This window comes from Pinus tabuliformis, chromosome 9 (genome assembly GCF_031772625.1).
Source record: "Pinus tabuliformis cultivar Carrire ecotype Pingquan chromosome 9, CPIR1, whole genome shotgun sequence".
Taxonomy (NCBI): domain Eukaryota; kingdom Viridiplantae; phylum Streptophyta; class Pinopsida; order Pinales; family Pinaceae; genus Pinus; species Pinus tabuliformis.
In genome coordinates, this window is record NC_142307.1 from 1323445297 (window position 1) to 1323473029 (window position 27733).

The 27733-nt window shown below is 39.8% G+C and overlaps 1 protein-coding gene across 1 annotated transcript in view; it reads right to left on the minus strand.

Annotated features, from left to right (window-relative positions):
- LOC149153400 (Ubiquitin-like superfamily protein) overlaps positions 1 to 27733 on the minus strand; it is a 90590-nt gene that overhangs the window by 42732 nt on the left and 20125 nt on the right. The window contains exons 2-8 of the mRNA XM_089441294.1: positions 13851 to 13950; positions 12942 to 12994; positions 12697 to 12778; positions 7989 to 8054; positions 7737 to 7804; positions 7387 to 7566; positions 6503 to 7280 (exon numbers count right to left, since the gene is read on the minus strand). Coding sequence (XP_089297420.1) covers positions 6503 to 7280; positions 7387 to 7566; positions 7737 to 7804; positions 7989 to 8054; positions 12697 to 12778; positions 12942 to 12994; positions 13851 to 13950 — 1327 coding nt within the window. The remainder of the gene's footprint in view (positions 1 to 6502; positions 7281 to 7386; positions 7567 to 7736; positions 7805 to 7988; positions 8055 to 12696; positions 12779 to 12941; positions 12995 to 13850; positions 13951 to 27733) is intronic.

The window sequence follows — 27733 nt, forward strand, 5'->3', positions numbered from 1 at the left end:
AGCAGAGGATCTTGTTTATGTGCACTCCAACCTTCGCCTTGCATCTCGTAGGGGTCCAGAATACAACAGTGGTCCTTCTAAAGAATGGGATGTGGATGCAGAAAATCCTGATTTGGATCTCTCTCTTGCTGCCCTGAATATTGAGGAGGATTCTGGAAGTGGAATTGGTGCATCATCTTCTTCAGCACCACCATCCACTGTTGAGCATTCTGCTGCTTCTATTTTTGATGAGGATTGTTATGATGAGGATTAGTCTTTTGTGACTTGTCTCTATAGTTCTTGCAGCCTTATAGTCTTTATTGTACTTGCAGCCTCATATACTAATATAAATAAAGGCTGATTTTGGATTTTCCAGTTCCTATATTTTTATTTTCATTATGTGATGACTCATGAGTAAATGTGATCATTGTGATGTAAATTTAATCTTAATGTTAAAATGTTTAAGTAAATGTATCATTAATGCTTTATGATTGCAGTCTTGCACATATATATATTAATAATTTTTAAATGTTTTTAATATATATATATATATATATATATATATATATATATATATATATATATATATATTATTATATATATTCGTGTTTCCCCGTTTCCAAAATTCGGGGAGGTCGCGTTTCGTTTCGCTTCCGCGTTTCGTGTCGCTTCCCCGTTTCCCCGTTTCGTGCAACTTAGCTACAAACGAATATTGACCCTGTCCTAATGGACTAGAAGAAGTAATGGTCACTGAGCGCAAAAGGAAAATTACAGATACCTGTCTCGCCCCTTCGCTGAATCAGCAAAGCTCGGAACCTGATGCAAAAAAGAAACCAAATGGAACACTATCTCAAGTCAGAAGGGTTGTGGGCCAAACTCTGCCAAGATGATCTGCTGAGGGACTGCCTGGTTGCATCTAATGATGCAATGGAGAAGGGTCTATTGAGGCCCAGTCAGATGCCACCAAACAATATAGTAATCCTCCATATTGAATTAATCATCTACTGAAGTTCTTTATTAAATAGACAGTCTACTCTTGAATATATTCATTTTAATTAATCTGTGAATAAAAAATGTTTCCATCTGCATTGAGTGTCATTTGAGAATAATCAATTTCTTGTTTCCGTAAGAATCATCCAGAGAAGGCCTGCAAAGGGGACGTGAGTAAATCCAAAGAACATCTTATTTTTCATTTGTTCAAAGAACAGTCAAGTCAATTGCTATCGTTGCAAAAAATGTCAATAAAGCAAAACAGGCTAGTCCCAATGTTGTTTAAAACTTTAAAGGCAAAAGTATGAATACGATGTGAAAGGTCAAGATTGTGAGGCACATGTATCAAAAGTTCATATAGGTTGAACCATTCGCAAAATGTAAAAGGTCATGACAAACTGATTTTTAAGCAAATCAGGGGCTTCAAGCTCATGAGAAATTGAGCATTAGTGGTGACAGTGATGCTCATGAGAGGAATGACTTTGAATGCGCAATTAACCCTGAAAAATGGTATTTCTTTAACTCATTTTTGTTGACATAGTGCTGTGCCTGCAACTTCTTGTATGTCATATTTTAAGGAAAAAAGCTTCAATCGTTAACAATTGTAAGGGGATATTCATCAATGTTAAAAGTTAAAACAATCTCATGAAATGATAACATAGCTAGAAACCAGCAAAATGCAAAAAGTTACCCAGGTATGAGATGCTATGCTCCTAAGATAGTAAATCCCTATCCAATAGCATAGAGTTGAGACAGATTTATATTTCATGAAAAGCATGGGTAGAGTTGATATTCTCAAAAATTACCTGAAAAGAAATATTTGTTGATTTTTGGTAGCATCGGATGTGCTCTAGCCATGAAAATTGGTGGAGAGGCTAAGGCACATGAGATCTCCAAGACCCAGAAATCGTTTGGGGAAATTCCACCCAGATAGAGAGATATTAAAATAATTAATATTTTTAACGAGACCCTAAGTTTAAACTTAAGAAAATTAAAATATTAATGTGTATTAATATAATATGGGTGAGAAAGTTCTAAATAACGAGGATCAAGCCAAATCTAATCTTAGCCGTTGATTAGGGACTTAATCTCGATCATTGAATCGTCGACAGGAAAAGTATAAGAAGAGGCTTGAGGGTCAGTTGGAGAAACACTAAGTTGATCAGTCAATTCGATTTTCTGGGTCAGTGTTTGCTGAGAAATCGAGTTAGTGATCTATTGCAGTGAGGGGCAGTTCGACAAAAGGCCAAGAATACATAGCAGAGAGGCAGAGAGAGTGTCGGAGAGACAACGCAGAGCCTTGGAAGGCTAATGCAGAGGCTAAGGAGGCCAGTGCAGAGGACGTAGAGAGCCAAGAAGCTGACGCAGAGGGCTAAGAGGCAGACGCAAAGGGCCAAGAGGCTGACGCAGAGGCAACAGAGGTTGACGCAGGCAGCGCAGAGGGCTGCAGAGCTGACGTTGGGCTGAAGAGGCAGCGCTGAGGAATTTTCGTGGGGCAGACTGAGAGTTGGTTAGCTGACGCAAGGCCGTAGAGGGTGATGCAGTCTCTGGAGGGCGACTCAGTTCCTAAGGGTAGCTTGGAGCAACTTTCACTATCCAGCTAAGGGAACAGTCGAAGTCAATGTGAGGCTATTCATCCGGTTGCTGATTAGCCGGAATATTTGTCTCCGAAGAAAAGTACTCCTGCCAAGGAAAATCTCTGAAGGGTGAGCCATTTCTGGCACCCTAGTTGTATTCAGAAAACTGCATAATAATAAAACCCTCATATATGTTACACCGGTTTTCCCGCATTGGGTTTTTCCGAGGACGATTGCCCAAAAATAACGGTGTCCCTCGTGCTGTCTTAGTTTATTTCATATGTTTGTGAAGGTTGATATTGTGTTTATTTTGATGTTTATATGATTAAATAACTTGTTAATGTATAGAACAAGTAGGAGATAATAAACCAGAAATAGCAGTAGGTATTTCTGATGTGTTAGATTCAGGAATTTCCACATGGTATCAGAGCGATTGTAGATCACAGGAGGACTGAAGACACCAATTGAAATCTGAAATTTGTAGCAGTAGCAGCTATCCTGAAAGACAGTGTTGTTCCAGAGCAGAACCAGCAAGAGAAGAGGTGACACAGAGCATGCGTCGGCAATACGAGCCAAGGGAAGGGTCAACGCACAGGAAAAGTGAGGCAGAAGAGGCTCACAAAGACCCAAGTCATCCTGCTCAACCAGGTAGGATTGACGCAGTTGGCGGGAGGGGCAGACTCAGCCTTTGCCTGGATTGCGCAGAGCCTGAAAGGCTCAGTTTCTTCAGTTGTTGGGGCTTGGGGAGCTATGGGCAGATTGTGTTTTAAGGAGCTGGTGGGATGTTGTTTCTGTCAAAGCAAAAGTGTCTAAGGAGACGGATCCAAGGTAGAGAGAATCACTACCTCTACATATTTCTAGCCAAGGAATCCAAATCCGAGTTGCAGTTGCAAGGAGGATTGGAGAGGAGCAGTTCGATAATTGGCCAGAGGATTTCCAGGAGGGAAATCAGGACTCAAAGGGAGATTTCCAGAAGGGGAGTCGAGACTCAGAGGGAGTCCAGAAGAGGAGCTGAAATGGCAGTGAACGGACTGAGGGATCAGGACAGGTTGGACAGGGCTTCCAACTTTGTCATCTTGAAGGCTAGGATCCTGGTAGTCCTGGATCGACATCGCATCAAGGACTTTGGCTATCCCAGTTGACCCAGCTGAGAATGAGAAATATGAGGAGGCGATGGCGAGGGCGAAATGTGTGATTCTAGACGGGGTCAAAGATCATGGCATACCACATATTGCTGAGAAGAACACAACAAAGGAGATGTGGGACACCCTGACCACCTTATACCAGGGCTCTTCCGTGCAGCGAAAGATGCTATTGGAGAATCAGCTGAGGTCATATCAGATGCAGAAGGGAGAGCAGATAGATCCATTCCTTCTCAGGTTGCAAGAAATTCGCGACCAACTTACTTCCATGGGGTCTAAACCGGATCCAGAGTTTATGGTCAGGACTGCCCTGAATGCAGTCTTCGAGGAGTGGAAGACATTTGCCCAAAGTATTTGGGCAGGGCTACTCTTCCAGTTTGGGAAGAGATGTGGGCAGCTCTTCGACAAGAAGAGATAAGGAGGTTGACCAAGGCAGGGAGTAGTGGTAAGGGAGTTAGAGTCAAGAAGGAGGATAAGGATGTAGCTCTCGCATCTACGGGACAGTAGGGGCTACAGAAGAGAAAGAAGGACATCTCCAAAGTTAAGTGCTTCCATTGTGGGGAGCTGGGACATTATGCATCCTAGTGTCCTAGGAAGAAAAACAAGGGAGAGGCTTCTGATTCAAAGGCAGCTCTAGCTAAGGCAGAGAAAGAGGTCGAGACTGATGACAATTGTGCCATGAGTGCTCATGCACCTCTGGAGAAGAGGTAGGGGGACATCGAGTTGTAGTCAGGAGGAATACATACTAGGGGCAGGATCCTTGAGGTACCCAAACTCTTGGATCACATCCAGCTACGGGAGCCCTTAACGACAGTAGCATGATGACAGGTGTCAGGTGGAGCAAAGTGTAGTGGAGAAGCAAGGTAGTGCTTGAGTGCAGAAATCTGAGGCAGCGTAGTGGAGGTTGTAGCAATGCGAGAGGCACACAGGTGTATGCAGCAGCGCAGAGAGGCAGAGAGTGTGTCGGAGAGACAGCGCAGAGCCTTGGAAGGCTGACGCAGAGGCTAAGGAGGCCAGTGCAGAGGACGCAAAGGGCCAAAAAGATGAAGCAGAGGCAACAGGGGCTGACGCAGAGGCAACAGAGGCTGACGCATGCAGTGCAGAGGGCTGCAGCGCTGACTCTAGGCTAAAGAGGCAGCGCTGACTCTAGGCTAAAGAGGCAGCGCTGAGGAATTTTCGAGTTAGTGATCTATTGCAGCGAGGGGCAGTTCGGCAGAAGGCCGAGAATACATAGCAGAGAGGCAGAGAGTGTGTCGGAGAGACAGTGCAGAGCCTTGGAAGGCTGACGCAAAGGCTAAGGAGGCCAGTGCAGAGGACGCAGAGGGCCAAAAAGTTGACGCAGAGGCAACAGGGGCTGACGCAGACGCAACAGAGGCTGACGCATGTAGTGCAGAGGGCTGCAGAGCTGACGCTGGGCTAAAGAGGCAGCGCTAAGGAATTTTCGTGGGGCAGACTGAGAGTTGGTTAGCTGACGCAGAGCTGTAGAGGGTGACGCAGTCTGTGGAGGGTGACGCAGTCTGTGGAGGGTAGCTTGGAGCAACTTTCGCTATCCAACTAAGGGAACAGTCGAAGTCACTATGAGGCTATTCATCCAGTTGCTGATTAGCCGGAATATCTGTCTCCGAAGAAAGGTACTTCTGCCAAGGAAAATCTCTGAAGGGTGAGCCATTTCTAGCACCCTAGTTGTATTCAGAAAACTGCATAATAATAAAACCCTCATATCTGTTGCACCGGTTTTCCCGCATTGGATTTTTCCGGGGACAATTGTCCAAAAATAACGGTGTCCCTTGTGTTGTCTCTGTTTATTTCAATTGCTGATCTGTATGTTTGTGAAGGCTGCTATTTTGTTTATTTCGATGTTTATATGATTAAATAGATTGTTAATGTATAGAACAAGTAGGAGATAATAAACCAGAAATAGTAGTAGGGATTTCTGATGTGTTAGATTCAAGAATTTCCACAATATCATCAGATCCAAATTTGGTTAGAGATTGTAAAGATCACATTCACATTATGGGATGTTCATTATCCCTTATTGGTAATATCTTTTGGCCCTATTAATACTGAGCTACAAATCCCATGGGTTGATAATTGCTGGAGAAGTTAGTCATAAGCTGCAAAGAATAACATGATATATTTATAAGGCTGCTTAACACCTTTTTGTGGCTCTAGGAAAGAATTTTACAGTAGTTATAGGAAACCATGTTCTTCAGCAAAAATAAAGGATAAAAACCTATAACATGATTAACATACTACAGAATTTGAAGAATCCAAAAGTGATGAAAGTCTACGTATGATTTCGTGGAAGAAGGGGTTAGATGTATGGATTCTATACTGCCCAATAAAGGAATTTAAGTGGATAAAAATGTGATAAAGCAGCAGTCCATTATTTCAATCTACACAATTTGAGAAGCTTTCTAGGACAACCTAGTTTTTATAGAGATTTTGATTGGAACTTACCAAAGACTGCCAACTGGTTCGATGGGATTAACAGAAAAAAGGAAAACCACTCAACTGCAGCATGAATGATATAATCACCCATTAAAGCTCATTCATGTATACAACAACAGTGAAGATTTAACCGTGGGTAATATATGCATAAGTATAAAATATTTGACCTTTCAATTCTATCTAAACAATCCGTTTACACTTATGTCAAATCTATAAAACCTACTGCTTCCACAGAAAAGGGGAAAAAGTAAAAACACAATAAAAACACTTTTAATCATGGTATATAACTTAAAAGCAGAAAGGTAAGAAAACCTCACTCCAATTAATTTACTTTATTGTTTGTAAGGACTAGGCAGAACATACCTTCTTCACCAAAAATTTTCCGAGGATACGGAATTGCAAGAGAGAAGGTTTTATTTCCATCTGTACGGTTCTCATTGACATAATCTTTCACTCTTCTCAGAGTATCAGCAGCTTGAAACTTTGCTTGAAGACTTGAACCATTTAACAAACGAATTTGTAAGTAAATAGAACTTGAATCCCTAGATGGTAATCTTCTCGCGGATTGATCATCCATAACATGACTGCTTCCCTGATCCCCCGTTTCTCCATTAGGAGCTATTTCTATAGTTGGTTGTTCAGTGCCTAAACTAGCAACATTACTTGTTTGCTCTTTTAATAATTGATCATCAGCTTCAAGCATTTCCCCCTTGTTGTTATTAATATCAGCAACAACATGAGTGGTTCCTTGGTCCCCTGTCTCTCCCTCAGGAAATATTTCTGTAGTTGGATGTTCAAGGCCCAAACTAGCAATATTAATCATTTGCTCTCTAAACAATTCATTGTCAGCTCTAAGCATTTCCCCTCCAATGTTAGAATCACTGGGGCTAACTCTAATGCCTCTCTGAGAATTGTTTCCTGCCAAGTTAGATAGTGAGGCATCTGTAGACTCTTTAGTTTGCACTAATACACATGTAGGATCGGTAATTTTTTTATCACTAAATGCCAAGTTTGTAGAATTTTCAACCAATGAAGTTGATGACTCAGTACTGTTTGCAATGCTATCACACTTAGAAGAAGAGGCATTTGATTGTCTGCTTGGGGTGGCTGATGCAGATATAATGCTGGTGTGAGCCATATCCTGCCATTCTCCAATAAAAGAAAAACTCATGAGAGCAAAATAAGCATGAGAAAACAACAAGAGTGAAAAATGTGTTGGACCACATAGAATTGTGACCAGATCTCACCTCCTGTCCATCATCTCTAGAGGAAACCACAGTTTGTACTGTTTCTTCAGTTCCCCAAGTGGGTTCAGACATTGTTTGGCTTATTGATGATTGTTGACTATGAATTTCACCTGGAGGATATGGTTCAGCCGTATTCAGATTACCTTCATGCTCCGATGAGACCAAATTTGATACCACTTCCTGTTCATTGTCAAAGAAGAAACTTGTTTGTGATTGTTAGGTTATGGAAGAACAGGTAATAATAAAGATACATTCTGGAAAAGAATACAAGAAGACACAGTAGAATAGCATTAATTTCTCAAATGCAAATAACATGCAGTAGATTTCAACATAATATCTCAAACATGTACCTGAGAATGAAGATCTGCCCTTGCTTTCTCAATGCTTGCTACGAAGTCATTAGCACTGATATAGCCTTCTGTACATTATAAATAAAACAAAAAGCAAATAGCACAAATCATTAAGACTCTTAATAAAATTTTGTGTGAACAATCACCACACTTGGAATCTGCAAGTACTTAGGAATCAAACAAAACATAAATAAGAACTTATTGTTATGTAGCTATTCCATATTCCATAAACCTCAAAGTTTTCACACTTACCATACTGCCACAGCAGGTTTCCATTATATCCAATAGCTGACAAAGCTGGAGCAGATTTATGTGGGCCTTTAAGTCATATGTGAAGGACAACATGATTGAAGTTCATTGAATATTTGAAATAAAAAACACAGAAAAACCACTTGCCAAATTGTACGAATCCAAAGCTGCAAATAATAATAAAGTTATAAACACATTACATCTACTGAAATGATAGGCCTACTTGTGACACGGTTATATTGAATGTGCACATATTATCCTTCCACGAAGTAGAAGGTTTATTGCTTATTGTGAAAGGCTGCTCTGGCTTTTCTTTACTTTGCTGGACAAGAAAAAATGGGCAAGCAATGTTGCACTACTTTGCTAATTAAGTGGAATAATGATGTGAGATGGCCAGCCGCCATACTCTCCAGTCAAAGGTATCTGTTGTAATCTGCCTCTTGGGAAGAACCTGCAGGTGAGAAAGCTGAATCCTCACCTTACCTGAAGAGCAAACCAACCAATAGATGGTTCTGTAGAGGGTTTTGTCGAGGAAAATGAATGCCCAGAATTATAATATTATACTACCATTCACATATACAACATGACAACCAGTAGTTAAAACTTGAGACTCGTTGTAATAACAATATATTGTCAATGGAGGCAAAGGAGGATGAAGGTGACACAATGCCAAACCAAAATGTGTCATTCCAACAGTATCTCATCTGACATCTCAACTCAAAATAAGTGTAGCACCACTCGTATAGGACCCGCGAGTACCAGCGGGTCTTTGCGGGTTCTATAGCGCGACGGGTCACTCGCATAGAACCCACGCCCTAAACCCGTACCCATGGAAACTCGTATTGAACCCGTGTACCCATATAGGACACGCAAGTTTTTCATACGACCCGTCGAGACCCTCAATTTTCAATTTTTTTTTTCTTTTTTTTTGGAGATGAGGTGGAGGGAAAGGGAAATTGGAGGGAAGAAAATGCTTTATAAGCACCTCTCTCCCTTCCATTTGTCATTTGAGTGTTTGACTCATTTTTATGAGTGTTGAGTGACTCCATTGCATAGTGAAGGAGCTCTTGCAGGAGGCTAAAGGAGAGGCTAAAGGAGGCATCATCAGATCAGAACCAGCTTCATCACAAACAGGTAGGCTTCATGACCAAACATTAGATTGCTTGTTTGAATGTTTTTTGGGTTTCTATGTAAAAAATAAAAATTGGTTTCAATTTTAATTTTTTTTTTAAACATGAATTTTTATTTCATTTTTTCAATTTTTTTAATTTGCAAGTTTAAATTTTTTTTGGGCCAGTGGCTGAGTTTCTCAGCCACGCACAGGCCCATGACTCCAAAAAAAAAAAATTTAAATCAAAATTGAAACAAAAAAAAAATTAAAACATTTTGAAACAAACAAACAAACAAAAAAATTACATTTTAATTACTGAATTTAGAATTGCATATTCTAGAATATCAATTAAATTTAAACAAAACAAAACAAAAAAAAATTCTTCCAGATTTCGTCACCATGCCACCAAAGGGTACTAGAAAGTCTCGTGATTCAACATATGCACATGGTCAACGACTCATTCCTTCCTATGAATCATAACTTTGTGAAGTCCTAGGTACCACTACTAATTGTTGTACCACCCTATAAAATATCGTATCCCGCATGTGCCAAATTATCTGCCACTCTACTATTGAACCCACCATGACATGCATCATATCTCCTCATCCATCCTGGTAAACCCAAGCGGCCTAACTCCACACCTGCTAGAAGGGATATCGTTGTTGTGCCGATCCTCGGTGGCTCTTGTGCCTAATATATCAAATGGGAGAGAAGTGTCTCGACTCTCTATACAATGCCCTGTCCGGTGGCCTACACATGCCACTCCCCAACCAGCCACTGCCAGAGAATGGTAATCATCCTACGACCCTATGCACAACCAACATGCCAAAACAACCCATGGAGTCTACTCACAAACCACCTGGCCACTAGCGCTAACTGGAACTCCAGTAAGGAATGTATGTGCTCTATCACTAGGTCAACTATCTCATCGATTCCATAGCCATCCCGCATGTCTAATATCGGATAGGAAGCCCAACATGGATCCCAATGCCAACCTGGGCCTCCAGTACCCTCAGTTTCCGAGAGCTCTCGTTGAGCTTCACTCCTGACTATAACCATCTCCATAATTCCAACCCACTCCACCGGGTACCAACTCAGAATCTCTCGCCACCCAACCCCAAGGGTAGGATCGAATGCACATGTACCCGCACACGCAACAACCCCAACATGTGAATGTTGCGCACTATGCAACTCATGTCGCCACATCTCACTATCCTAGTCAACACATGAAATCTGACTAGGTAGCACTACCTCTCTCTCTCCAATGGGTAGAGGTAACTTAATAGTGATGCCAACCCCATCTATGTATACTTGAAGAGGGATGCTTTGATGCTTCAATGTGCACTCTAGATGTACCATTAGGGAATCCAATCGTTCCCCAACGTGAGTCAATTTTGTCGTTGACTCAGCACAAACCGCTCTCATGCCCTCCAGCTCCTCATTCTGCTGCAAAATGGCCTCTTGCACTATCGTGGCCTTCCTTTTCAATGCTAGAAGGTCGGCTTGGAACTGATGAAACTGTTGTGGGCGGCCATCAATTAATACCACTGTATCTCCTAGCACTTCATCAATGGTGGATACCTCAGTGTCTCCTGGCACCTCATCAATGGTGGATGTCTCCTAGCACCTCACCAATCTGTTGTGCGCTGCTATCACCTAAACACTCGGACACGGCCCAAGACACCTCATTAATGGATACCTCATTAATGGAGGGTCTTGTGGTTGGGCTGGTGGACTGTTCACAAATTCCCACATTCCTTGCTCCTCCAGTACTACACCAATCCTCTCCTTCCAAGAAAAAAAAATTGAGGTCCCTTCAAGGCGCGGTCCTCAAATCTCAACCCCAAATAAGCCATTTTGTAAATTTGAACTGCTTAGAAACCCTTGCACAATCCTGAAGTGAATTGTGTCCCCTTTCCTGTGAATTTCACTTGCTCCTAAGGAAAATAACACACTTTCTAGTCTTCAATCAGAAACCCGCTCTGATACCATGTTAGATTTCTAATACCCAGCTAATTTAATAAAAAAATTGAGATGAGGAAACTAAAAACTGAACTCCAAACTCTTTACTAAATATGTTGAGTATTCTAACAAATAATAGGAGAGGAAAAATAAAATCACGAAGACACAAGCACACAATAAATAATATAGCAAAATTTACCAAGGAAACCCCAACTGGGGAAAACCTACGAACTTATGTGTTTTTATTAATCTGCTCAAAAAAATGTAAAAAATTGATTACAAAGTACTGGGAAAAAATCCCCTCACAATTTATTGATCCTCAACACATTGATCTGTGCAGCCTTGATCAACTCAGCCTCTCTCATGCACAGCTGTACGGACTGTACAAGCTAACATTGCCTCTCTGTGCAAGCCAACTTGGCCCTAGAAATGATGCACTCTGGCTCTAGAAATCTCTTGAGGCTATTCAGCCTCTCTCTGCCTTCACACACTGAACTGGAAACTCCTTTGCTGAGCTCAAACACACAAGTTTCTCTAGTGCATAATCACGTGATTACCAAGTCTGCGCCCTTCCTCTTTATAGAATCGAACTAGCTCCTCAACTCAAGCGAACTAGCTCCTTGAACTCAAGTCGAATTGGCTCCTTGAACTCAAGTCAAACTTACTCCTTGAACTCATGTCAAACTGGCTCCTTGAACTCAAGTCAAACTGCCTCATTGAACTCAAGTCGAACTGAGATTAAATCTAAATGCATGGCTGAGTTTGATTTACAATTTTTGACTATAGGAAAATTAGAGAATTTTTCTAAGTCAAAACTAAGTATAACTGCGCCTTAGCTTCACTCGTGGGTTCCACTGCCAAATTTAGCGCACTTCTAAATTTAACAGAACCCTTCAATGTCTAACTTCAATTAACATCAACTTCCTAAAGCTTCCATTATATAAACCTTTCAATAAATTCACTTTTAAACTTAACTAACTTGCCTTTCACCTTATAGATCTTTTTTCACAAAAAGATGTTTGTTTTCCATAATTTCTGTCTACATACACCATACCATACTCCCTCTGCACCTTTAATACTTCGCTCCAGGGACTGCTTGCACCACTCACAAGATTCGTACCAATATGGCTGTGATATCTTATTAAATTTCAGAGGATGCACAAACTCAAAAGGAGAGAGATGATAAGAATACTAAAGACTTTTTGTTTAGAATGCTCATTCATTCCCGTAGGGATACATGTGTCTTTTAAAAGTTGAAATAACTTTTCATTTCAACTTTCAACTTCCTAATGTAACTTTTCAATTTCCTAGCATGACACCTCATATACTTGTCAAGCCACTACTTTGTTATCTTTCTTATGACCATATATAGTATCCTATACTTGACCACTATATACTAACATTTTTTACATTTCTGATTTTTTATTACCAAACATCTGCTTGCTAGTGTAAGTGCCCTCTTAACAGTTAAAATTTTAGGCAATGATATGAACTGTTGCTATTTTTAGAAAGAATGAAATATTCAACACCCTAGTTGAACTGTGAACATGATAGTAATAATTTCTCACAGCCTCATCCTACTGCTAGAGAGATATAATGTTCTATGACAATCGATACATTCCTAATTGTCAAGGATACAGAAAGCTGAAAAATGAACAACATCTATGCTTCCTTCTAGAAGATGTAGGACAACACAGTATTCAGACAGCAACTTCACGACCTGCAAGAAAACATTAAAAAATTAACAGGAATAATAAGAAGTAAAATAAAACAGTCTTATATAATATTCAAAAAAAGGAGGACGAAAATTATAACCACAGTTAACATGAGAGTCTCATTGACAAGGCAATCAGCTTTCTCAGAAACTAGATGTATGTGCTCACCTCTGAATCCCGGAATGTGGACTGCTCAAGATGAACAGAATTCTCACCAGGATCTGAGAATGGAGAATGACCAAACAGTTTAAATGACTTAACTGTATTGTTCATATGGAAGTCAAACAAAATTCTGAACTACTTGCAATAATTTGCAGTCCACAAGAATAGAATATAATAATCAGGCAACGCCCAAGAAAAAAGTATACAGAATACAAAAAAAGCCAGACACTGCACTCTTCTTACTGGGCTTTCTTTGCACAAAAAGCAATTGTCATAAACATCAGACAAATTTAATGGTTCCATGAACAACAAAAACAATTTGAATAATACGTGAACATGGTATCTATATTGTGAGAAATGCAATAAAATATATGTTAAATCCAAAAGAATTAATAAATAAACAGTTTTTCAAAATACAGCATAGCACCTCACTTTAAAGTTTATATCCAAGTGTGAAGCCATACAGAGTTTGTGTATACTGAATTCTATTCCCAATTGCAGGGAGATGTGGAAGCTTTTTATAGAAGATCTCAAGCATGATACCTGTAATGTAATTGTACTAGGAAAGAAGACACTTAAATATCATATGAATTCTTGGCCAAAGTTGTTAGTTGCCCTCTAACGACACCATGCAGCTTGCAACAACTGCATTAGCTCAAAATTAGCCTGCATCTAAGAGTATGCAAGCAACATATATTCATAATGTTTTATTATTTAGATGCATCAGATCACAGAAACATTATATTAAATTAGCAAGTTATTGCAGAATAAATTTGAGAAAATTCAGAAGAAAAAAAAAGACAATATCAAAAGATTTTTTGGATACTAATCTGTAACATGGACATTGAAAAATTTGAACTGCATACTCCTTGAAAATAGGAAGAAAACATTCAGTGTGGCTGGAAGTAAACATGCCTCCAATATATACTAGCAGAATCTTCCTCCAAGTCTTGGCTGCAACTATTGCCTGGGACACCGATCCCTTAAACGCTATTGATGATAATGAAACCTCCATCTGTGTTGATCACCATCCAATAAATCAGTACAGATATATGCATAGAGGTGCTTATATTTGAAAAGAAATCACACCCAAAGAAAATTGTTAAAGGAATATAAACAGCACCACTGTTTCACCCATTGATCACAACTAGGACTGCCTCTCATATGCTGAATGTTATGCAGACAGGATAGCATAAAGCTAGGAATCTACTTGAAGTCGTCACTATAAACTAAATAGTCACACAAATCACAATAGTATGTTCCTGAATGATAATCCTGTTTGTTTCTTTTTAATCTCAACACAACTGAAAGCCCACTGCTACAATAAGAAAGGAACTAAGTAGCTCCAGCATTTTATGGTGACCAATGCCAAGGTAATTGGAAAATGTCCATTTACCCATGATATGGCACTGGAGCCTAGATAGTATATACTGCAATATCTGGTAGAGCAGTGAATCGAAACGAAGAATTGTAAGTTGTTGATTGCTAGCTATTAAACAACATGATCCATCGCCATTACTTTGAAGTAAAATGGATCTGACGCCAATAAAAGTGAAAATGAATAATCTGCAAACATTTGCATGGGGTTTAGTCCCCGCCAGCTCACAGGTTCAAACCTCATGGAGAAGGGCCAAGGATGGAAGTCACTTTGGGGGAATTAACCTTCCCAAGGAGTGTCCATGCTCGACCAAGTCTCGCACAATCTTGGTGATAAGCATCCCATTTGTCCATGGGGTCTTCGATAGACGGTGATCGAGTGCGCTGTTAAGGCACTCCTAGATGTTAAGTCCTGGTTCAATTCCCCGCCTTATTCGGGTGTTATTCTTGGACATGACCGTGATGTAGCCTCGCTGTTTCCAAACTTACAAAAAAAATGAATAATCTGCAAATGCCTTTTCACATCATTGATAGGGTTTATTTTTGTCATCCCTCCATATTAACCATTTTTATTATATTTCAGACAAATGTCACCATGCTATAATTAACAAATGCTCCTGAGCTCCTAGATAATTCTTAAAACCACTCCTAAACGAAGCTTTATCTTCACCACAGTCATCACCTCGTTGATCATGGTTATGAAGGTAAACAAAAGATGCAATCCAAGGGTGATGAACTAATGAAATAGTCAAGTGACAATGTAAAGAGCATAAACAATGGTTTTTAAATTCCTGGATTAAACCAAAAATTGCTATCAGTGAAATTGCAAATGAAAATCATGTTATTGCCCTTGATAAGAAAAAAAAATGCCTGATTAGAGATAGAAATAACGCACTTGAAAGCAGAGGAGTGTGAAACAACCACCTGTACTAATTTGAAGGTGTTGCAGAAATACAGTAGGTATTTCTGACCATTGCCAGTTCAAGGACCCAGTTGTTGCACAATTAGTACAGTAATCTCATTTACTTTTGTCTTACATTGTCGAACAAGCATAACATGGTAAACGGTTTTCCAGATATTCAAGTAGAGAGGAACTTGTCAAACCAGTTTCACAGGGAAATAGCACCAATCAAATTTGAAGACTATAAAACAAGGGCACCTCAGGTATCAGAGCTGATCCATTTTAATGTAAAATGGCTGTGGTCCAATGAAAACACATTTGGCAAGAGCAAAAAAAATTCTTAACATTTATGACGATATTTCAAGGAAACTTAGTGTGTCTGTGTAGTTCTTGAAAATTAAATCAGAAGCTCTTGAAACTTTTAACAGCTTCGGAGCTTTTGTGAAAAAGGAGAGAAGCCAAAAATTCAAAACTTGGTCAGGCAGAGATAAATGAACAAGGTTTATTTACTAAGGAATATTCAACATAAGAAGGACCAATAATTAAAATCCTTAAAGGACCAATAATATTAAAAATAATTAAATAAGATATTATTAGACAATACAAAATGATACAATAATAGTCACAATGGTTGATAGGTCATGTCCCTTAACTAGAATGTATCGCTTCATTTATTATTATTATTATCATCATCTGTGTGTGTGCATTTTCATTACATTGCCTATCCCTTCAAAGATGCTTTGTCCTCAAAGCATTATATGGAAAAGGTGGCATGTTCGTTCTAGCCTACAATGACTTGTCATAATGCTTCATTCTGGAGGTTAAAGACATGAAACAATATGATATTCAAAGAGTTGAGCGTAATTGTTGAAATGTGAGAGGGTTTGACCATCCTAATTCGATCCATTGTGGAACTTTGTGTTTATAGGGTTCCCAAAATGATCTTGCCGTATTGTGATTTCAAAAATAAGTTCTATTTTGTGACTAAATTGTACTGGAAATAATATTCTTTGAAATGTAGTTTCAATATTGTCCTTGTTCTGAACAACATCAATATATGGATCACTTGAGGTATCAACCCTTGTGACTAGGATGTTAATAAGGTACCAATGTGGCATGATTTTTTTCCTTTTTCATACTTGGAGGGTTTTCCTAATTCATGCTCGGTACTATGTCTTCTTTGCACACTTATGTCACCTCGTTGATCACAAAATTTTTACTAGTAAGGACACTTGGATTTTCCATTGTTTGTACTTTAACATCCTAAATTAACCTTACTCCCATTGGATAGTGATGTTGATCAGATCTGTATTGCTTCCTTCCTCCATTACTTGGATTTATACGTCTAAAGACTCCTCTACTTCAATAGGATTGGTCATTGTTTCTTTACTAATCAATGCTTCCCTGTTGGTAAGTTGCTCTAACTTTCCCTGTGGCAACCTATCATCATTTTTTAGCTTCTTGATTTGTGTAAGATTTGAGTACGATCCCTTGAGAGTGAAAGTTCTTCATTATATCTTGACTTGCCAAATTTATTCTTAATATCTTAGATCTCTGGTTCTTACAGCCTTTTGATTTTTCAAGCAACCTCTAATTAAGGTTCCTTAGACACGAACTTTCTTCATCTTTTTCTGATAATTTTTCTTAAAATCTTATTCTCCCATTCTAATTTATGATTGTACTATTTTGTGTTCTTTGACTTCCTGAATTGTGCAAGTAATTTTTGACTATAATCTTTTAGGTGAGAAATTTCTCCATCTTTTTTCAAAGTTCTTATCGAATATCTTTTTGCGATCTTCAATTCATGATATTTGATCATTTTGTTGATATTCTGCTACAATGCTTTTCAAATGATAAATTTCATTATTGAGGTGTACTTTTCTCCCATGCATTCTTCTAACTTGTTTGATAAACTTGCATGTTAAAATTAAGCTGCACAAAACATGGAAATGTCTAGAATTTTTCGAAACAAGTCCAACTGGAAATGTGATCCACCCAAATCCAAAATTGGCCTTTATAGATGATGCTATACATCAAAGAATCTAAAATCAGCCTTAATACATAATTCTATATGTGCTAAAAATGAAATAAAACATGAGCTAAAGACAAGTACAATTGCATATCTTAATAATCCTCATCAACAAAACAGAACAAGATGTTTGTTTAGCAGAATTAGAGCTCATAAAAGGGCCATAGAAAGGCCCCGCACCCTTCTTGGGCACTTGAGTGGGCCCACAAGAGCAAAACCAGAAGTGGATTTGCACCAAAACAGGGCGTATTTGGGCTGAAATGCATCATACAGTACAGCCGGCAGCATTTCGGCATTTCAGGGTGTTTCCAGTATGGGTACACCAGGTTCAGTGCCATTTCATGCCACATAGTTTTTAAAGTCTAGGCATGCAGAAATTATCTGGAGTTTTTTAATCGTTGATTCCATGCTTACTATATGTGTTCTTTTAATGGTACTTTTAATATCAAGAGAGTGTAGGATGTACAAAGGACCCACTTCTCCACTTATATTTTTTTGAATTATTTTAATGCATCAGGCAACTTTTCTGTTGGACTAGAGGTTCACAAATGAATAACTTAATTTTGATCTTCAATCACTTTCATATATATCATAACTACGTAACATACAGACCTTCTTCAACTCTATATACTTTTAACTCTCTTAACCTTCCTTATAATTCTCTAAGGTAATTACTTTTGATTTGGTTTGTGACTCTTTGAAATTAATATTGGCAGCGTCAAACCAAGCCAATATTTTTCACTGAGAAGCATATACTCCAAGACATTGACCTACCGAATTGATCTTTATAGTAGAATTTCAGTAGATTCTTCCTCCCATAAAATTTGTATTCACGTGATTGTCGACAAGGTTTTAGCACTCATTTGTCCCCAGTGCATTCTTGACTGAATGATGGCAGGATTGACAAATGGAACAAACACTGAAATAATCAATTTCTAATGGAATACATTTGAAACTTTCACCTTCCACATAGACACCAAGACACATTCTATAGGTTGAGATGACTATTTCCAAGATGAAGACTTAATTTAGTGCAACGATGATTGTAGTTCAATTTACAAGATTCTGGCAAAAACCACCGAACCAATACTCTCCTTGGATTGACCACACCTAATATCCTACTGAAACGTGTGCCCAATAGTTCCAAAGGGGCGAATTGCATTCTACCATAAAATGGCAGTTGAGGTTTAAATCACAGTTTGGCAGTTGTGTCTCCATGGTGGTTGTTTTGGTGGCTTCAGTTAATACCCAATTGGCAGCAGATGTTAAACTAGCAGTGCAACCAGCTGCTAAATCTGTTCAAACTCTGTCTTTCTTCCCCAAAGCAGCAGTGTCACAATGGAATGGTAGCTATGGAGGCAACTTCTTAATATTTAATAGTTATTTTACTTGCATAGATCCTAGGAGTGGAGGCCCTTTGCTCAGAAGTATGGACTTCTTACTACTAAATGTCCCTAGAGCATGGGGTTGCATACCCTCATTCTAGAATCCAAGTCATTAAAGATGAACATCGATATGCCTAGGACCTTTCAGAGGGATTACGGGTGGAGTTTTGGTCATCCACTTTAGTATGTTTCCTGCCGTTTGTACTCAACTCTTCATCCCAAATGTTCTCTATTTCCAATTCTTAATACTTGATGGGTCTCTAAGAACTTGGAGGAGCATTCACTGCGATGTCTTCACAGAGTTTGGACTGTGCAACTTTCTTATAAGCTAAGGATTTTTGCTTGACTTGTCATTTACCAAGGGATTCCATCATGCCATTTACCAAGGGGTTCCATCTAAGGCATTCCAAACTTTGGCATTGCCTATGGGCTGCAATGTTATTTGTGTTGTGGAAACTCTATATAATCACTTTTCAACCAGGATGTTAGCTCCTTGTCTATTTTGAGTTCTTTGTGGAAAGAAGAGGTTCATCATCAGCTTTTAGTGAAAGGAGCTTTGTTGATCAAAGATGCTCAATTTTTTGATTGCACAGCATACTCCGCTTTTATTCCTACTTGAGTTGCTCTCTGGAAGAGGCTATGAAATCCATTGTACATAACCTTGTGCTTTTAATATAAAAATAAAATAGCCTTGACCCCGTCCACTTCTATTTTGGCACCTGCTTCTATCTGTTTGTTGTAATAATGCCTGGAACACATTAATATGGTTGGACATAGATTCATCCTTACCCATTTTTTAAGCAAACAAGTCTTTAGTTTGCATAAATTTTTTATTACAAGATCTCTTTCTTTTTCTTTTTCTTTTTTCAGCAGAGTTTGATCAACTGCACCCATACTTCCAGGATTTTGTCAAATCCAGATGGTGGAGTTGAATATCTGACATGTTCTTGGTCATCTCTAATTGTAGACTCTGCTAATTTCCCCACTATGTGGGTTTTTGTTTCAATTCCAATAAATACCCCATACATTAATGTTCATTAAATGCACTTGCATTTTCACTTCCCCTATGTGAAAAAACTTTCTGTTGAATTTTTCTAATAGCATGTCTTTCCATATGCAAAAACAAATTCTCTCTACTGGACTGCCAATATCAGAATAATAATCTGAATTTTTTCCCTATAAATCTTCAAAAGGAAAATTGTATATTGAACAATTTCTTACATATGATTGCTTATAGTGGTCTTAGGAAAAAAACACAGATTTGTTCTTCAACGGGGCTCTGACACAGGTTTCAAGTATGCGAATTTGACAAGATTTTTCTATCTTTGAAACTACCAGAAACTCTGTTTGAAAGTATGATGGGGTACAAATTGACTTTTGTATCTATCTCTCTATATTGCTTTCATTGTCTGCAAATTATTTCAACACACTGGTCGATTTGTTGTGTGTATTGCACCTCAGCAGGTTGAATCTCTGTCACGTCAGGGTATCTCCTGATCGAATGCATTTTTTCTCCTCTTCTGTTAGTAAATTACCAAGATTGTTGTCTCCCCTTCTGTTGGTGTGGATGCACTTTATCTATGTCTGTGTGGTCATTGAAGGGACTTTATGAAATATTCGGCTTTATCTATCCTTGATCTGGGTTCTTCAAAAAAAAATTGCAGCTGTGTATGGAGACACTGGTGTAAAGCTATCTATTACGATGTTGACTTGCTGCTTTTGTCTCCACTAACAGTTAGGATTCATGTGCCTAGTAATGACATCTGACTTCAATTATCTCCTTCAAAACCTTTGATGCAAACGCTCATACTCTTTGTTTATGGCTCATAGACCTTATTCTATGTTGGTCACACATATAGGAGACTTCAATTTTTGTTCTCGGCATTGTTCTGATCTCATCAACTTGTCAATCTTGGTCATCAGGTCGCATTTCTTCATATGTATTTTCTCTAGTGCATATAACTCCCTCAACGATGATGGTCTCCCCCAATGTTATCAGAACCGAACCAGTCATCAAACTGGTCAACCCCAAAACTGGGAACCCAACTAAAACCGGACAAAAAACTAGTCGACCAAAAAATACATAAAATATTCATATTTAAAGAAAAACATATATATTCTGGTGCATCCATATGAATCCAAACCATTTATACACAAATATGCAAAAGTTCTCATATATATGGCAAGTGCGCATATAACCAAAATAGCACTTAGTGCAATACATCTCTGAACCAGAAATACATCAACAAAGAGACTTTAGATGGCCTCTAGTGTCAAAAACAATCATGCTACAACAAATACCTACATATCATCAAAATCATTATCTATATTGGGATCCTCATCATCAATTTCAGCCTCAGAGCATTAAAATAAGATATAAAAAGCTTCACATGTCAAATCGAGATCTTGTTTGAGTGATGTGTACATTTTTACTAGGGTAAAGATAGAGGAGTTGAACAATCAATGCCACTAATATCAAGGTACATAGAGGGCTTGGTGCTTTTGAATAAATGCTAGTTCCATACCTTCATAAATGACAGATTCTAATGGAAACGTTGCAATCCCCCCAATCCTGAAATCCTAAAAACTGTCAAGTCTGCTGGATTTTGAATGGATTCTATAATTCCACCTTCTCCATACGAAATCCAATGAGGTCAGAACCACTTGCAAACACCCTTAGTCAATTAATGGTGATTGTTAAAAATTTAAGTAAAAGGAATCCTTTTACTTTAAGAATTTAACATTACCATTAATTACGTAGCATTACTAGTGCCCTGGGGTTGAATATTAGGCTGCCCCACTCATAAATTATTGTTCGCTTTAAAAAAAAAAATGTGTTTAGATGGTCCTTGGTTGCATTGTACAAAACCAGCCGGTTCTGTGAAAAAAGACAGATTTGGTATTGAACCGGCCTTTTCCAGATATGTGCCATCCATTGGACCCAAAATTCATCACTATAAAAAGAGTGCTTGGGCAAACACTCATAGGAGGAGGATCATCATCATGTCGTGGAGGAGAGAGAAACTACATACAAAACATTTGTAGAAAGCGGTGAGAAAGACCCTACAAATTGTGAGAAAGGGACTTCATTAAGCACATCCCTTCGCTCTATCACTTGATGAGTGGAGGGATCATATATACAATATGCCTTTAAAATTCTCACTATAACCTACGATAATTCGACAATGACTTTTGGGTTTCAATTTGGCTTGCTTCACCTTGGAAATAGGGCCCGTGCATTATATCCAAAAATTATAAAATGCTAAATTGATGGTTTAGAGCCATACCATATCCATATGAGACCATGCATCAATTGCATGAGTGGGAATCCAGTTGGTGAGGTGAGCTACACAGGAAATTGCTTCTCCCCAAGATTTAGGTTCCATTTTCTTGCATCAGCCCATACATCAAGTCATTTCTATAACAACTTTATTCTTTTGGATAGCTACTTTGTCTTCATGTGAAAGAGTCTCCTACCAAGATATCTCGTGGTCCTTGAGAAATGTTTGGAAAGTACTTGTTAATTTTCCTTGAAACTCTGCAACTACTTAGATGAATTACTGAAAACAAGGCAACTGAAAACTGAAACCAAATTTACTTTCACCAAGATACAGAGTTTCTTAACAATTTATAAGCAACAGAAAATAATCGAGAGATAAAAACACAATCACACAAATTGACACGCTTGTTTACCCAAGAAACCCAAAAGGGAAAACCTGCTTTCTTTGTTGTGGTATTTTATTGATTGTTCTTGAGCAATTGGATCTATTACAATTCACGTTACTTCTTGCAGCTACTAATCTGTCTCTAAGAACACACTTGTTCTCCTGCTGAATATCCTTGACTTGCCCTTGCAATCCCTAATGCTTGCTCCTCTTTCCTTGCACAACAACAGCCCATGTTTCCTTGCACAAATCCTGGCTCCTATTTTATAGCGCAAATCCCCTATTTCCTTGCGCACTTGCGATCTCCTATTTCTTAGGGCACATGCTCCTCAATACTACGCGCGCACACACACACAAAGAATGATCTCACAAACTTATGATGATCTTGTGCCTTCGTCCTCTTTATAGACCCAATTCGAGAATGCAAGGAAGGCCCAGTTCAATTTTAGAAGTCAAGTTGTGATTGAGAGTTAACTGAGAGCTCTACTAGTTCTCTCTCCAATCAACGCTTGGAGTCTTAACTCGTTCTCTCTCCAATCAACACTGAAGACTAACTCGTTCTAACTGAACTTGTAACTGCCACCTCGTTTTGTAGTCAAACTGAAGAAGACTCCACGTAACTGAAGCTCCAACTCTACGCATGCAATCTAGATGATCATTCCAGTAAACTAGAAAAAAAACTCATCGTAACTGAAGTCTATCTCATGCTAGAGAAAGAATAACTCGAGGTCTTCACTGGCTAAGGCACAAGCCAGAAGACCCTCAACACTTCATTTTTTCAACACTCCCTCTTAGCAAGGAAGGGATTTTGTACAACTCCTAACTTATCTTTGAAATAGACGAAATTGTTGCTTGCCAATGCCTTGTTCAAGACATATGTTGTCTGCTCCTCTGTTGGAATGTACAGTAGCTTCACTATCCCTTTCTGTACACAATCACTTAGACGATGATACCTTATCTCGATATGCTTGGAGTGGTCATGAAACACTAGATTCTCAGAGATCTTAACGCAACTCTGATTGTCGCGGTGTATCACAGTGGGCTCCATTCCCTGCCTTAAAAGTCTCACAAGCAACTTCCTCATCCAGATAGCTTCAAATGCTACCACACTGGCATCGGCCTCTGTTGAACTGAGTGCAACTAATCTTTGCTTCCTGCTAAACCAAGAAACAGTGGTTGACCCAATGCTAAAGACACAACCTGAAGTACTCTTCCAATTTGTGGAGTTCCCTACCCAATCTGCATCTGTGAAGCCCTCCAACATCACTCCATCAACCTGTCTGTGCCATAATCCATAATCTGTTGTGCCTCTAAGATACCTCAAAAATGTTTCGCAACACCCTAGTGAACTCTAGTCAGCTCCATCATGAACTGACTCAACTAGTTCACTGCAAAACAAATATCAGGTTGTGTGTTGCCTAAGTACATCAACGACCTGACGAGCTACCTGTACAATGTAGCATCTACTCGCTCTGCTCTGCTAGCATCCACGTTCCTCTAGTTTGTGACTAGAGGCGTGGTCATGGGCTTGCAATCCTGCATATGAAACCTCCAGAGGATCTTTGTAGTGTACTTCCCTTGCCCCAAGAAGATTTCCCCATCACCCTGCCATACCTCTAGCCCGAGGAAATAGTGCATAAGCCATATATCCTTCATCTCAAACTCTCTTGCAAGATATGCCTTGCAATCTTGAATCAAGTTGTCTGCTCCAATCAAGATAAGATCGTCAACATAGAGCACTAAAATGAGCGGAAGCCCTCCAACCGTGATGTAGTACAGGTTGGCATCTGCCTCTCTTAGTGAAGCCTAATCCTTGAAGGTAGCTAGCAATGCGAGTGTACCATGTTCTCAGAGTTTGTTTGAGCCCGTAAAGAGATCTCTTCAACAAACAGACATCAATGTATTTGTTGAAAGTTCCAAACCCCTATGGCTGCTCCATATAAATATTTTCCTCAACCATGTCGTTGAGAAATGTTGTCTTCACATCCATTTGGCGGATCTTCCACCCCATCTGTGCTGCAAGTGCTAGAATCATCCTAATGGATGAATAACATGCCATTGGAGCGAACATCTCATCATAGTCGATGCCCTCAACCTGTGAGAAGCCCTTGGCCACAAACCTGGCCTTGTACTTCTCCACACTCCCATCTGCTCCATGCTTCACCTTGTACACCCAACATGAACCTAATATTGATTTTCCATTTGGTCGTGGCACAATCTCCTAGACATCGTTCTTCGTGATGGAGGAATATTCCTCCACCATGGCATCCTGCCAAACCTGCTAAGAGGTTGCCTCCTCATAACAAGAAGGCTTTGTATCCAACAACTCGGTCATCAATGCCATATATCTGGTGTACCTCTGTGGTTGCTTGCTCTGCTTGAACATAGAGCTAGGAGTCTAAACTCGCTCTTGGGCCTCCTGTATCAACCTCTCAGCTCACTTGGCTCTCTTCCTCCCTGTGCTGGGAGTCACTAACTGAGCGGCTGCCTCCACTCATCCTGGTCTCTCCTCCTCGTCCTTTGTTGACTCCTAGTCATCCTGTTGTGGAGCCCTTTTGCCACCAAGCTGAGACTCAATTTGTGATCCCAGTTGAGGCTCCTTCTTGGGAGCAAGTAGCTCCTCCTCAAGTACTCCAACCCTTGCTCTCGCTCTAAGGACTCCCTCACAGCTCGGTCCTCCTCAAACTTCACATCCCGCCTGATAATTGTCTTCTTGAGTGATCATATGTACACCTTGTATGCATGAAATGTCTCACCGTAACCCACGAAAATTCCCTTTTCAGTTGTGGGTTCTAGCTTCTTCCTGCTCTCTTTGGCCACATGGTAGTAAACTTTTGTGCCAAAGATGTGAAAGTGAGAAACATCAAGCTTCTTACTTGTGAAATCCTCCTCCAATCTAAACCATTCGAGCACCTTGTGTGGCCTCTTGTTTTGTAGAAATACTGTAGTGTTGCATGCCTCTACCCACAAAAACATAGGCAATCCGTGGTCATGCAAAATGGCCTTAGCTGCTCCGACTATGTTGTAGTTCTTCCTCTCAGCCACCCCATTCTGCTGAGGGTTATGGGGTGTTGTAAGCTCTCTACTAATGCCCTCCTTGACACACGCGTCCTTGAAAGCATTGGAGACATTTCCTGCCATTATCACTCCTCAATGCTTTGATCTTCTTCCCGGTCTGGTTTTCCACCAAGGCCTTATACTCCATGAACTTGGAGAAACCCCCCCCCCCTCTTCTTCATGAAGAAGATCCATGTTTTCCGAGAATAATCATCTATGAAAGTAACATAGAACCTTTGTCTCATGAGAGACGGAGAAGAGAAGGGCCCACATATGTTTGAATGTACTAGCTCCAAAATCCCTTTGGCTTTGTTGTCTTGGCTCTGGAAAAATGACTTGACATACTTTGCCAAGTGTGTAACCCTTGTACTCATCATGTTGGTCGAATGTTGGTAGTCTTGTGGCTATCTGATGAAGGATCTCCAGTGCCCCATGATGTAAGTGTCCCATGCGCCTGTGCTATAGTTCTCCCATGTCTCTGCTCTACACACTTCCTACCTTGTTGCTCAAGGCTACATATGTCTCATCTTGCAACCTGTAGAGATTCTTCATCCTCACAGCAATCTGCTTCACTGGTCCAGAAGCTAAGTGCTTGAGGTAAGCCTTACTTCTGCTGAAGATGACATCATAACCCTTGTCCTCTAGGGTAGCCACTAAAACAAAGTGAACACGCCTAAGATGAAGAGAGCTACCAAACTCCCTCTCAAAGTTGACAGTACCAACTCCCCTAGTCAAGTACTTGCCATCATCTCCTAGCTCAATGTGAAGCTGCATGTCCTCCTTCAGTTGGCTGAGATACTCCTTGTTCCCGATCATGTGGAAGCATGCTTCAGAATCAATATACCATAAGTTGTTGCCTACTAAGCTTGCCATGCAATCTATCAATGAAAAATATTTCTCGGACTGAGAAGAAAACCCATCTACCTCTTGATAAATCCACATGATCCTTACTAGACGCCTTCCAATTAGGACACTTAGTGGCATAGTGCCTGAATTCATGGCAATGGAAGAATTTGATCTTGCTCAAATCTTTCTTCTTCTTCTCGCCCTTCTACCTGGACTCGGCCTTACCTTGGCCCTTCTTGCCCTTGGCTTTGTTGCCTTTGCCTACCATGGTAAAGTTCTCCTTGTCCTCTATCTTTGTTGATCTTTCAGCTCTCATCCCTCTCCGGATTTCTTCTTGGACGCATTCTGACCACGACCTTTCCCAAATGGGAATATTGATCGAGGTGGATATTGGTGGCCACCTGCCTATTCCACTTGGACCCCCAAATCTGTCTCTTTCAGTTTTTCGGTTTCCTTAATTGTAGCACAGTTTACTAATTTTGGCAGCTTTTCAGGTCCTGAACTTCCGGAGCCGTTTTGAGGCCCTAAACGGCGTTTTTAGGGAAAACGGAGAGACTGGAAACACCTTGAACCAACGTCCTTGTTTGTTTTCAGCCGTCTCTTCGAGATCTTCGAAACGAGGTATTATAATAGCCAAATGGAGATCGTATGCCAAAGTTACAACCCCAGGAAGTTGATGTACCAATTTACCCAAATGGGGCCCACAGTTTTGGCGCTTCATCTCCTAGGGTTAGGTTTTTGGATGTTTAGGGTTTTCCATTGTTTCTCAATAATAAATAGGCCTTTGAGCCTCATTGTAACAGTTCACAAGCATGTAGCCGCCACATCTCTTCTCAGAGATAAGCTACCATCGCTCGAGCTAGTCTTATTTCCATTCTGTTTGTAAGCATATTTCAGTATTTGATATTAATGAAATGAAGTGTTATTTCTACTGCATCTTTGTATTTATGGTTATATCTGTAATTTGTTGCGTTCTTGTTTAAATCCGGATCAGTGGTATCAGAGCAGTCTGCTCTTTCTCTGTTTTTCTTTGCATGTCCCCAACGAGGTCGGGATATAAGGAGTTAGGGCTTGAACTGGTCAAACCTTTGCAAGACCAGCCTCACAAATCTCGACGGCCTCCCATGACGGATGAAAAGAAAGACGAGGGGGCAAGAGATCCTATCAAAATCTTGCTCGAAGAAGCCCTCGAGCGACAAAGGAACGCGATGATGGACAATTTTGTCTAGATCCTTCAGCGGCTACCCAAGGGCGACGCATCTACTTCCGGCAACTACTCTAGAAGCGCCACACCCTTTAAGGTACAAGTTAACTTTGACATTCCCATATTTGAGGGTTAGATAGATGCAGACACTGTAGATAAATGGTTAAATCTGCTAGAACGATATTTTTCCGTTCATGATTTTTCTCGCTGGGAAAAGATCACTTTTGCACTTCTCAAAGCAACCCCCCACGTCAAGGACTGGTGGGAAACCTACTATGAGCAAAAGGATGAAAGTACGAACTCACTGTTTTCAGTCGCACCCACTTGGAACTCG